Consider the following 11,976-nt stretch of genomic DNA (forward strand, 5'->3'; position numbering starts at 1 on the left):
CATTTACGTCAGATTTTCAGAATCTGCAGTATTTTGGTTTTATTTAAAATTCCAGGTACTGGCCCTTCAAGGTTCAGTTCAGAAAGTCAAAAAAACTGGTTTAATATTCCACTTGAATCAAAGCACCTTCTCTACAGGTAGCTCAGTGTCTGATTGCAAAGAAAATGGGGTATCATCTTTGGTCTGAAACACACAAATGCTAGTGAGTATTTAAAGAGAGGAACAGCAGGAAAAGGACTGAACTTGTAAAACAGGGGTTTTAAAAAAAAAAATCTGGGAATTAAATAAATGCAAACTGCTCAAAAGAAACGTCAAAGCTCTTAAAGTTTAAAAGGTACCTAGGGAATATGGCCTATTTTTATTGCAATGTTCTAATATTTTAGAAAAATAGTGGGTAACTTTCTCCAACAAAAATTAAGTGATACGCCACTTAAAGTGGGTTATAGACGGAAATTATGTACTTACCTGCCACATTAACTTTCTCAACAGTGACAGAGCTGGGGCTCACAGTAGTAGTAGCATTAGTAGAATTTATCCCTGTCCCATTTAAAATCATCAGGTTGTCTACTTTGGACTCCAACTTTCCAAGACGTTGTAAAATATTATCAAGGAGAACAGCCAACGTCTTCTTCAAATCTGGAAATATTTAAATATAAACTAATTTTAGTGACATTTCTGATAACAAATTGACCAATTTACGTGGAACTTAAGAAAGATCATATGATCCTGAGGAAAAGGGGGAGGGAAAATGTTCAGTACATCCAGGGAACACAAATATGCAAAAAAAAAGTGTAGCCACGCTCATAATAGACGATGCAACAGTCATTTGACCCAAGTAATGAGTGAATAATCTTTTATTGTGCATTACAGTAGTGTACTTACGAGATTATATGGGAAGGTAAGATATAACAAAGTTTTGCTCATAGTTTGTCACAGTCACTGAGGGCTTGGGTTCAAAACCTATCATGCTAGATGGTGAAATATGAATTGAATTAATAAATCTGGAATTAAAAAAAGTGGCCAAATGGTGATAAAACCTATTGTCAACATTGACCAAAGAAAGGAAACAATGGTATACAAAGTCCTGTTGACTCTACGTATTACTCCTTATTAACATCATGGTGTTTATCCTAAATTGGAACAGCTGTCCCACAGACTGGTTAAGCAACATCCCGACAGCGTGCAAGATATAATTCTGAGATTACAACTGTATTCCAAATACCACGATCACCGTTCGTTGTTTGTCCAATCCCACTCACAGGACCAGAGGTGCGAGCCCGTTGGTATAAGAAAGGGAGTTGCCTTTAAAGTCTCCTACATGGAATCTGGAACCCAAAACTTAAGGCATCAAGTCAAGCATGGGCAAAGAAATCTGCGATTACCACTTAATACCCCCAGCTGACAAACCAGTTTCCCTTCATGTTGAACACCACTTGAAGGACACAATGAGGGTGGCAAGAGCACAGAATTTACTCTGGATGGGGGACTTCGATGTTTGTCAACAAGACTGATTCAGTAGCATCACCAGTGACCAGATTAACCAAGTCCAAAATCACATGGATACTTGGGATAGCCTGTGACAAGAGATGAGGAAAACAAGAGAAAAACAAAATGGTTTCTGCCCTCACCAACCTACTTGTAGCAGACATCAGGAGTGAGCATATCCACCTTCACATTGAAGATACCCTCCACGTTAGGGTAGTGGTTTCCATAGATTCAACATTGGAGAGAAGTAATTTCTCATTTGTTTTAAGTCTGCCACCACTTAGCCTAAAACTATCACCTCTCATTCTAGTTTGCCCCACAAGAGGGGAAAAAAAAAAACAGCCAGTGTCTATTTTGTCAATTCCCTTTAGTATTTTACACTTCTCAATTAGATCTCCCCTCATTCTTCTAAACGCTAGTAAGTATAGGTCTAAACTGCTGAATCTCTCCTCATAAGCCTCTCATTTTTGGAATTAATCTCGTGAACTAGCTACAATGCAACTACATCTTTCCTTAAGGAAAGGAACCAAAAAAACTGTACACAGTATATCAAATGTTCAAGGCAACAACTCTTCCCTGCTTTTGTACTCCATTCCTTTAGCAATAAATGCCAAAATTCCATTTGCCTGCCTTATTACCCACTGTAGGTGCAAATTAGCCTTTTGTAATTCATGCGTGAGAATACCCAGATCCTCTGCACCAAAGCATGTTGAATTTTCTCTTCACCTTGATAATAAGTTGCCCCTTTATTCCTTGAATCAAAATGGATTAAAAAGTTAAACTCCATCTGCCAAATTTTGGCCCATTCACCCAAGCTATCCATATCCAGTTGTAAATTTCTTATTTCTTCATTGCAACTTACTGCTCAACCTATTGTAGGTGTCTCAGTTGTAAATTTTTGGGGTCTGGAGCCCGAGGCATCCACTAGTCATTGCTTGTCAATTAGAAGGCATTGAATACAGATAATTCTGCTATAACGCATGTTTCGTTAATGCAAATTGGCTGTAACGCAATTGATGAATAGTGGATGCTGTTTGGATAACATGAACTTTCTGCTGTATAGATTGTGCGATTTCCCCTACAGCGCAATGTTACAGAAGAACACAACTATTGCATTATAGAACTACCTGTGTATTGCAAAGGCTATGGGCCCTGGCAGTTTTCCAGGAAATATATTGAAGGCTAGTGTTCTACAGCTGTGCAGCTAAGCAAGCTGTTCCTTTAGTTACAACACGAGCGTCCACGAAATAACGTGGAAAGTTAGCTAGGTATGTTCGGTCCACAGAAAAAGGTCAAAAAAATACAACCCAGCTAAATACACCGTGGTTCAACTCTAACTGAAAGTGATGGAAATGGTCATCGGCAGCAGTATCAAACACTTACCTCAATAATAATCTTCTCACAGATGGGGCAGTTGGGGTTCAGCAAGGACTGCAGAGCTCCTATCCTCCTACAGACTTGGCTCAAACAACCAAGGACAAAAAAGAGCTTAACTCAAAAAGGGAAAGTTAAGGCAGCTACACTTGAAATCAAGGCAACACTGCACAGTGACTGTGGCACCAAGGAGCCCTGAAAAAAACAAGTTAAAAATGGAATCGGGTAAAAGATTTTTCACTGGAGTCATACCTAGCAAAAAGGTTGATTGTCATGGCATTGTCATGGAGATCGTTCATCTAAGCCACAGGGCATCAGTGCAAGAATTCCTCAGGATGATGTTCTAGGCCCAACTATCTTCAACGCTTCATCAATTGCTTTGTCTATATCACAAGGTCAGAAGTGGGGATGTTCAGCACCATTGGTGGAACTCCTCAGATACTTACTGAGTTTGGTCAGGAACTGCTTTAAGACCTGGACAATACTCAGCCTCAGGCTGACATTTGTACCACACAAGTACTGGCCAATGACCAACTCCAAGAGAGAATCCAACCAATACTCCTTGACAACGGTATCGCCATGTCTGAATCCCCCATAATCAATATGCAGGGTTCTCACTTAACAGAAACTGAAATGGAACAGCCAAATAAATAATGCTGCTATAAAAGGACAGGTTGAAGGCTAGGAATTGTGTGGGGAGTAACTCACCTCCAACTCCTCAAGGCCTATTCACCATCTACAAGGCACTAGTCATGTGTGTGATGGAATACTCTCCAACACGAAGCTCAAAATCATCCAGGACAAAGCAACCCACTTGAATGGGACCCCAGCTAATATGCTCAATAATCACTCTGTCTACCAGACATGCAGTAACAGCAGTGCGTGCCATTTGTACCATCACTGAAACTATCCAATGCTCCACAGACAGCACTTTCCAAACCTAAGACCTCAACCATCTAAAAAAAAGGACAGGGAATAGCAGGCAAGACACCTATATCATACTGAACTGCTGCAATTCAAGAAGGCATCTCACCACCCCATTCCTATCGGCATTAGGGGAACAAGCAATACCCACCTCCCATGCATGAATTTTTTTAGAAGTTGAGAAAAGGTACTCCTTGCAGAGTAAGTTGTTCAAATGCAGAATTCTTTGCTGCGAAATAGGGTGGAAGGAGAATTCAGGAATTAGATTTACTCTTGTAAAAGTATGACATTCAAGCACACCAAGACAAAACTAGATAATTCCTGTGGATAAAGACATGAATGTGTATTCTCAGTTTGTGCTATTTTACATACAAACTTGAAGACCACATAAAAACTGTTTTTAATTTAACAAGGGACAAAACAAATCTTGGAGTGGCAACTTAGTAAAGTTTGATTAATACACTTGAAAATGGTGTTCACTGAAAAATAAATATTTAAGAGTAAAACAGAACAAAAAGTATGCCCACCGGTGAACTGCTTTACTGAAAATCTTAGAATATAAAAAAAAACTATTTTCTAGTTTTTTTGGGGTTATCAGTTTTTGCAGATTAAAAAAAAATCCAATCTTTCAAAAAACACCTAATAGCATCCACATGCCCAGAAGAAAATCAGTTTAAATTTTTAGAACCACTTCAAAAGGTTTACACAAAGGAAGAACAATTATCAAACTCTCAAACAATGGCAGTTATTTCAACTTTGGATCATGGTGAGTTTTAAGGACAGGCCTCTTTGTAGCAGTTACATTTACTTCGATTATAATCAAGCAACAACTCCAAGTTTCTATTTACAGTCACTCAAAAAAGGAATAATTCTTTTTTCACTCAAGGGATGTGGGTATTGCTAGCTAGCCAACATCTATCGCCCATCCCTAGTTGCCCTTGAGAAAACGGTTGCGTTGCCTTCTTGAACCACTGTCGTCCTCCTGTTGTCATTTCTTTGAAACTTCGTATCTATTAGTATAACCGAGTGGCTTGCTAGGCCATTTCAGAGGGCAATTTAGAGTCAACCACATTGCTGTGGGTCTAGAATTACATGTCAGTCAGACCTGGTGAAGATGGCAGCTTTCCTTCTCTGAAGGACATTAGTGAGCCAAATGGGTTCTATGATAATGGTCATCAGTAGATTCTTAATTCCAGGATTTTTAAATTGAATTCAAATTCCACCATTTGCTGTGGTGGCATTCAAAAGCATGTCCCCAGAACATAACAACAACAACAAAAACAAAGTTGCTGGAAAAGCTCAGCAGGTCTGGCAGCATCTGTGAAGGAGAAAACAGAGTTAACGTTCACCGGACCCAAAACGTTAACTCTGTTTTTTCCTTCACAGATGCTGCCAGACCTGCTGAGCTTTTCCAGCAACTTTGTTTTTGTTCCTGATTTACAGCATCCGCAGTTCTTTTGGTTTCCCCAGAACGTTAGTCCAGTTTTTGGATTAATAGTCTGGTGATAATACAATTAGGCCATCGCCTCCTCTGGAGAAGTGCCCTTTCCGTGTCCACTTTGTGAAGGCTATTCAGGATTATGTACACTTCAATCAAGTTGCCCATCACGCCTCTTAACTCAGATGCAGCCTGTCTAATCTATCTTCATTTCACAACCAACTTATTCCAATTCAGTTAAAGCTCCTCTCAAATGCCTCCAATGTATTTAGATATTTCCTTAAAAGATCAAAACTGCATATAGTATTGGAAACATAGACTCACCAGTACCTTGCATAAAATTAAGGATGTTATGCTTCAGTTATATTCAACTCCTCTCCTAATATAGTATCCCAATGTGTTCTTAATTAATTATGCACAACTTTGTGAATCATTCACTAGAACACCTCGATCCTTCTACACATTGGAATTCTGCACTTATTCACCCTTTAAATACTACCTTGCACTTTTTATTCTTACTGTCCAAATGAACAGCTTCACATCTTCCTGCATTATATCCATCTGCCAGATGTTTTTGCTCACGCTCTCACTCAACCTGTTTACAACCTCATGTCTTCTTCACAACACATCTTAGTTATCTTGGTGTCATCTGGAAGTTTATTTACCATACCTTCAATCCTCTCAAAGACACCAATATAATTGCAAACCCGAGGCCTCAGAACAGGCACTAATGGAACTTAACTTATATTCTGTCAATCAACCAGGAAAAAAACATTTGTGGACAGTGTTTTCTGTCAGCCAGCCTGTTAACCTCGTATCTTAAGTTAAACAAACAGTCATAATTTAGATACTCATGTTGGGGCATTGTATGAAAAATTCAATAAATGGTCAACAGAAGCTTGTGAAAATTAAATCCAAATGTCATTTCAGGGGTGACGTACCCCAGTTCCCATAGGGCTCACTGATCCCTAAAGGCAGCCATTATATCAGTGGACACCACAGACACTTGTGCATAAACATAACCACGGAAAGGGCAGACATGTACTGCAAGCTTGTCATGGCCAACTGCTTGGATCTTTTCTTGATCCTAGCCACATTGGCCAGGCACTGGAATAGATCGATGGGATTGTCCTCCAATTGGTCCATCCCTCACTGAAAAATTTGTGTTGTTTAGCAGCATTGGCTGAAATGCAACCATAAAATTTGGCAGAAGTCCATTTAAGAAATTAACAGGAGCTGCAAACAAACAACTAAAATAAACAAAATATTGTTTCATTCATTCACAAAAGTGATATGGCTTGGCATCAAAATGAATCTGCTCAAATATTTATTGTATTGGACTGCCACATATAGAGGGCCCTCCACTGGGAATCTTGCAGCAGAATGTAAAGTGCTTGTGACAAGGTATAGTCAGATGGAAAACAAAAACTGAGTAAGTAGAAAGTGTGCAGCATTATCTCCTGCAGGAAACTGCCATTTTAAAAGGGCATGAGGAAATTTCTTGGAGTTGGCTCACATAATTGGGTGCAGGATCACTCGGTATCTGGGGCCACTGTCAAATTCTGAAGAGACAGGGGTCAGCTCATCCAGAAGCTTACTGCTTGCTTGAACCATCTCAATCTCCTGCGCATTTGTGCCGAGCACCACAGTAAGGAGGCTCTGGATGGTTCAAGCCATACGTTGGACGTTGGCTGTTAGGGTGGGTGGCAATCAATTGCTCCAGCGTCATCCAGCCCACTCCGGCGCCATTCAACACATTCAAGTCTAGTCAGTGCAGCATCCTGAACTCTCTTTCGCAAAGAAACAGTGCACTGGTGAAGGTACTTAGTTCTTGAGCAACAGCCACCTTACTCAGCTGGCATCTTCACATGGCAAACACTCCAGTGAGAACTGACCATGTCCCAAGCCTTGATCAGGTAAAATTAAATTGCAAGAAATTCCTGGTAGGAGGTCTGAAGGCCTGTCCACTCCATAAACTGAAACTGTATGCTGGAATGGAGGCCATACACCTGATGGAAGTAACGGGTCACAGTGCACAACTTTGGAGATGGCAAAATGTAAAAACAACATTCCAGAAGGGTCTAAAAGATGGAAGGTTACTATCTGGGTGCAGATACTCGCCGATGCCTGACCACCCTACCTAAGTGGGAGACTTAATACCTAATTTTTCTGGGACAGCAATACGGAGTTGAATTTTTGTGGTACGTTTGGTGACAAACTCCTGGGGAAGGACCGAAGTGGCCAGCTGGTACTGTGGCATGGCAGCATTCAGCTGGTTTATGACCATTATTCAACCCTGCAAGACAATACTTGAAGTAGAGAGATAGTAGGAACTGCAGATGCTGGAGAATCTGAGATAACAAGGTGTAGAGCTGGATGAACACAGCAGGCCAAACAGCAGAGGAGCAGGAGGGCTGCTGTTTCGGGCCTAGACCCTTCTTCAGAAATGGGGGAGGGGAAGGGGGTTCTGAAATAAATAGGGAGAGAAGGGGAGGCGGATAGAAGATGGAAGTTCTGTCTAGCATACTAAGTGAATAGACACCTTGGGTTCTGCCTCTTGACAATTCACTGGTCAGATTCTTCAGCAGGCAAGGCTAGACTCCTAGTTAGAGGAATCAGTCATTCTCCACCCGAGCTCCAACAGCAGGGACAAATTTTCTACGTACCAACCGGTAGTTCATTACATTTATTCTAGTTGATCCTTATGAATGCAGCTGCAGAGTAGACCTCTTGACACACTGAAGGAGGGTCTAGGCCCGAAACGTCAGCCTTTCCGCTCCTACGATGCTGCTTGGCCTGCTGTGTTCATCCAGCTCTGCACCTTGTTGTCTCTTGACACATCCTCTGCAGGGTCCGTAAACACGAATAGCATGCCCTTAGCACAAGTCTAAAGGATCACCTCCACATCCAGCTTGCGCAGAATCAAAACCTTACAACCACCTCTGCAAGAGCAGCAGGAATTGGAAGAAAAGGCTTCTTTACTTCTCAACTCCCTAATGATGCCTTGAAAGAAACCTTGATATCATCACTTCACATTCCTGTCAATTGTTGGATTTGGTTTTAATCTCCATGCTGACAAAAGCTGAAACAAAAGAAATCCCAACTGTTCAATGCTTAATGGACTCTATATGACTAAGCTTCTGCTGGAAAAAGATATCCTGGAGTTCCTCCATCAGGATGAGGGGACTTGGTCACCCGACACCTTGTGTGCCCAGTGCTCACAACTGAGGCAACAACTTCTACGGGGGTCACCGTTGCCAACTCAGACCCCCACTCCCACGGTGAGAGCAAGGGAAGGTTCTAGGTCACAAAGCCAATCTCCTACATCATAAGCTCCTTCTTGGTGTAATAACCTTTTATTTGGCAACTTATTGAATACATTCTAAAATTTAAGTACAGCACACCTGCAGACTCTTCTTTAAGCAGTAAGATGCATCTTGCTTTCATTGCTCAGAGTTTAGGAGTTGGGACATCACGTTGAGACTATACAGGACATCGGTGAGGCCACTTTTGGAGTAGTGTACAGATCTGGTAGTTTTACTGTAGGAAGGACATTAAAAAACTGGAGAGGGTACAGAAAAAAAATTTACAAAAAAAATGTTGTTATCTGAGGTAGAGTTATAAAGGAGAGGCTGGATAAGCTGGGACTTTTTCCACTGGAGGATAGGAGGTTCAAGGATGACCTTAAAGATTTATAAGGGTCATATGAGTCATAGATAAAGGTGAACAGCTAAGGTCTTTTCCCTACAGTTGGGGAGTTCAAAACCAGAGGGCAAAATTTTAGGGGGAAAGAGGAGAGATTTTTTAAAAAGGGACTTGAGGGGCAACTTTTTCCACACATGGAGTGGTTCAAATATGGAACAAACAGCCAGAGAAAGTAACAGATGTAGGTACAGTTACAACATTTAAAAGACATTTGGATAGGTAACATGAATAGGAAAGGTTTACAAGCAAATATGGCAAATGGGATGAGTTTAGTTTGGGAAACTTGGTCGGCATGGACTGAAGGGTCTGTTTCTGTGCTGTATGACCCAAAGTCAAAGTCAATAAGTTGGTTAAACAATTGGTTTCACAATCTTCCTAATTACTGAGGTTTTCTGAACTGCTCAGCTACAACCTCCCTCCCAATAATTTTTAGCACTTTCCCCATTACAGATGTCAAGCTAACTGGCAATAATTTCCTTCCCTTCTTCAGTGGAGGGGTTATATATACACTTCATTCTTGTTTCATAGGACATTTCCAGAAACAATCAAGCTTTACAGAATTAACACCAATACATCTACTACCTCATTAACACGTGAAAATTTTGGGATGAAATCCAACAAGTATACGGACTTAGACAGCTCCATCAGTTTACTTAGAATCAATAGGAAAGTAGTACTAAATTTTAACAAGTTCCTCTCCTTCTTCCACCTTCTGATTTTCAGCTGCTATTGGAATTCTTTTATATTCTCTATAGTGAAGAACAAAGTAAAATATTTGATCATTTCATCCTGTTTCCTACTCATCTACTATCAACTCCCTAATCTCTCTACAGGACCAACGTTAAAATTTATTCTTAAACTTTAAATACCTGTAGAAACTTACTATTCCTCATCTGCAAAGAAATTCTACTTGCTGATCTCATGAACCAAAGAAAGTTCTACCCACTGGACTTCAAAAAAGGAATAAAGAGGGATGGCTATATCATCCAGGGATAAAACACTAAAAACTGCAGAAAGGAGAGGGGATTGTGACTGCCCTTGACATCAAGGCAAAATTTGGATAAGTTTAGCATCAAGGGGCTAAATTGATGTCAGTGGAGATCATGAAGAAAACTCTCTACCAGTTGAAGATGTGTGTCACAAAAAGGTACATGGTTAGGATTGTTGGAGATCATTCATCTGAATTCCATGATATTGCTGCAAGAGTTACTCAGGCCTTGGCCCAAGCAATTTCAACTGCTTCAGTGGCCATTAGTTTCAACATAAAAAAGATCAGAATGGGGATATTCACCAATGATTACACATTTATTCAGAACTATTTGTTACTCCTCAGATATTGAAGAAGCCAGTTTCCAAATGCAGCAAGACCTAGACAACATCCAGATTTGGGTGATAAATAGCAAGTAACTGTCATATCACTTAAGTACTGGGCAATTACAAACTTCAACAATAAATAATTTAATCTCCTCTTGACATTTAATGGCATTATTAATTGCTGAATCTCCCAATATCCTGGGGGAGGTTATTGTTGCTCAGAAACTGAATAGGGCCAGTCATATAAATACCATGGCTATAAACGCAGGACAGGGACTAGCAATTGAGGTAAGTAACACCTCCTGATGCCAAACTCTTTCCACCATCTACAAGGCAACAGTGTGATGGAATACTCTGCTTTTGCTAGAATAGGCATGATTCCAACAACACAAGAAGCTTGAAACCATTAGGCAAAAGACAACCTGCTCTATCAAGTGCTTAAACACTCACTCCTTCCACAAACAAACAATGCACAGTGGCAACAGTGCACACCACACAGAAGTTGCACTGTAGCAACTTGGTAAGGATCTTCTAACAACTTCTTCAAAATCTGCATTTCTACCACCTGGAGGGACAAAGGAGGCACACAGAAAACACACACTCCCCTTCATGTCTCTCAGCATCCTGACTTGGAACTCTATTCCTTCCATTCAATAATCAATGGAATAAAATTCATGAATTTATTTCCTATCAGCACAATAGTTGTACATGCATCAGGTTCAAAGCAGTGCCTTACCACTATATTTAGAGGAATTAGGGAGGGGCATGAAAAGTGACATTGCTGGTGACATCCACCATCCTAGGAAACGACTAAAAACAAAATCAACAAATTGTTTCCTTTGTTAAAGTTAATACTATATCATGATTGCATTCTGGTGAACTCAAGTTGGCTCTAAAGGACCTAGGGATGGTGGCGTAATATCATTGCAGTATCATTCCCAACATCAACTGTAGCGCAACCTATATGATAGAAAGGTTGAATCCATGCCTTATGTATAATATTTACCCAATTAGATTCTATTAAGATTAGCCATAAACTGGAAGAATTAAATATAATACTCAAAATTCAAAGGTAACAAATATTTCAGAACCAATAAAGATGAGTAACTTACCATATGCAGTCATCGTGCCAACGTATGGCCCATCAGCGACGTTTTGGTTTTCTTCTGCTAATGCCTTGATGTATCGTTTACTGAGGTCCAGAATCTGCTCCCGAAGCATAGTACTGCTTTCATGTTGTGTCCGTTGTTGGATGGTAAAGTGCAGTAACATCATTCCCCATATGAATCCAAACGTTACCAAAAAAAACCCTAGCTTTTGTGAAGATAACTTCCACAGATGAAAGGACGCCATTGTTTTCAGCAGTGAAGTTATTCTGGAGTGAAATATGCATAAATAAAGTACATGATCTTATTGGTTATGTACCCAGGTTAACCTGTTCATATGTATGAAGTTCTTCTTTTAGGAAAATCATCTTCAGTCAGGGAGTTCAGATATATCAATACCGCCATAACCAACCTAGGCAAAAAGGAAAAAAAAAGAAGTTTTACAAAAATCTCATCGCACTTAGAAAATACCACCCATTTCGGAGGCAGGAAAATAAAAAAAAAAATGATTTTCCTTAACAGAAATAAGATTCATCCAAATTGTACTGTTGTAAAGTTTGAATTGATTTTTTTTAAAATCATGATAGTAACAGAACAGTTAGACAACAATGGACTGCAATGAAATTGAAG

At 40.1% G+C, this 11,976-nt stretch overlaps 1 protein-coding gene across 1 annotated transcript in view; it reads right to left on the reverse strand.

Moving 5' to 3' along the window:
- Nucleotides 1-11,754, reverse strand: part of LOC109913647 (alpha-1,6-mannosylglycoprotein 6-beta-N-acetylglucosaminyltransferase A) — a 15,107-nt gene extending 3,353 nt beyond the window's left edge. The window contains exons 1-2 of the mRNA XM_048599237.1: nucleotides 11,353-11,754; nucleotides 466-636 (exon numbers count right to left, since the gene is read on the reverse strand). Of these exons, the coding sequence (XP_048455194.1) occupies nucleotides 466-636; nucleotides 11,353-11,593 (412 nt within the window). The 5' untranslated portion in view covers nucleotides 11,594-11,754. The remainder of the gene's footprint in view (nucleotides 1-465; nucleotides 637-11,352) is intronic.
- Between the last annotated feature and the right edge of the window lie 222 nt (nucleotides 11,755-11,976).

The sequence above is a fragment of the Rhincodon typus genome, chromosome 7, assembly GCF_021869965.1.
Source record: "Rhincodon typus isolate 14 chromosome 7, sRhiTyp1.1, whole genome shotgun sequence".
In the NCBI taxonomy this organism is placed as follows: Eukaryota; Metazoa; Chordata; class Chondrichthyes; order Orectolobiformes; family Rhincodontidae; genus Rhincodon; species Rhincodon typus.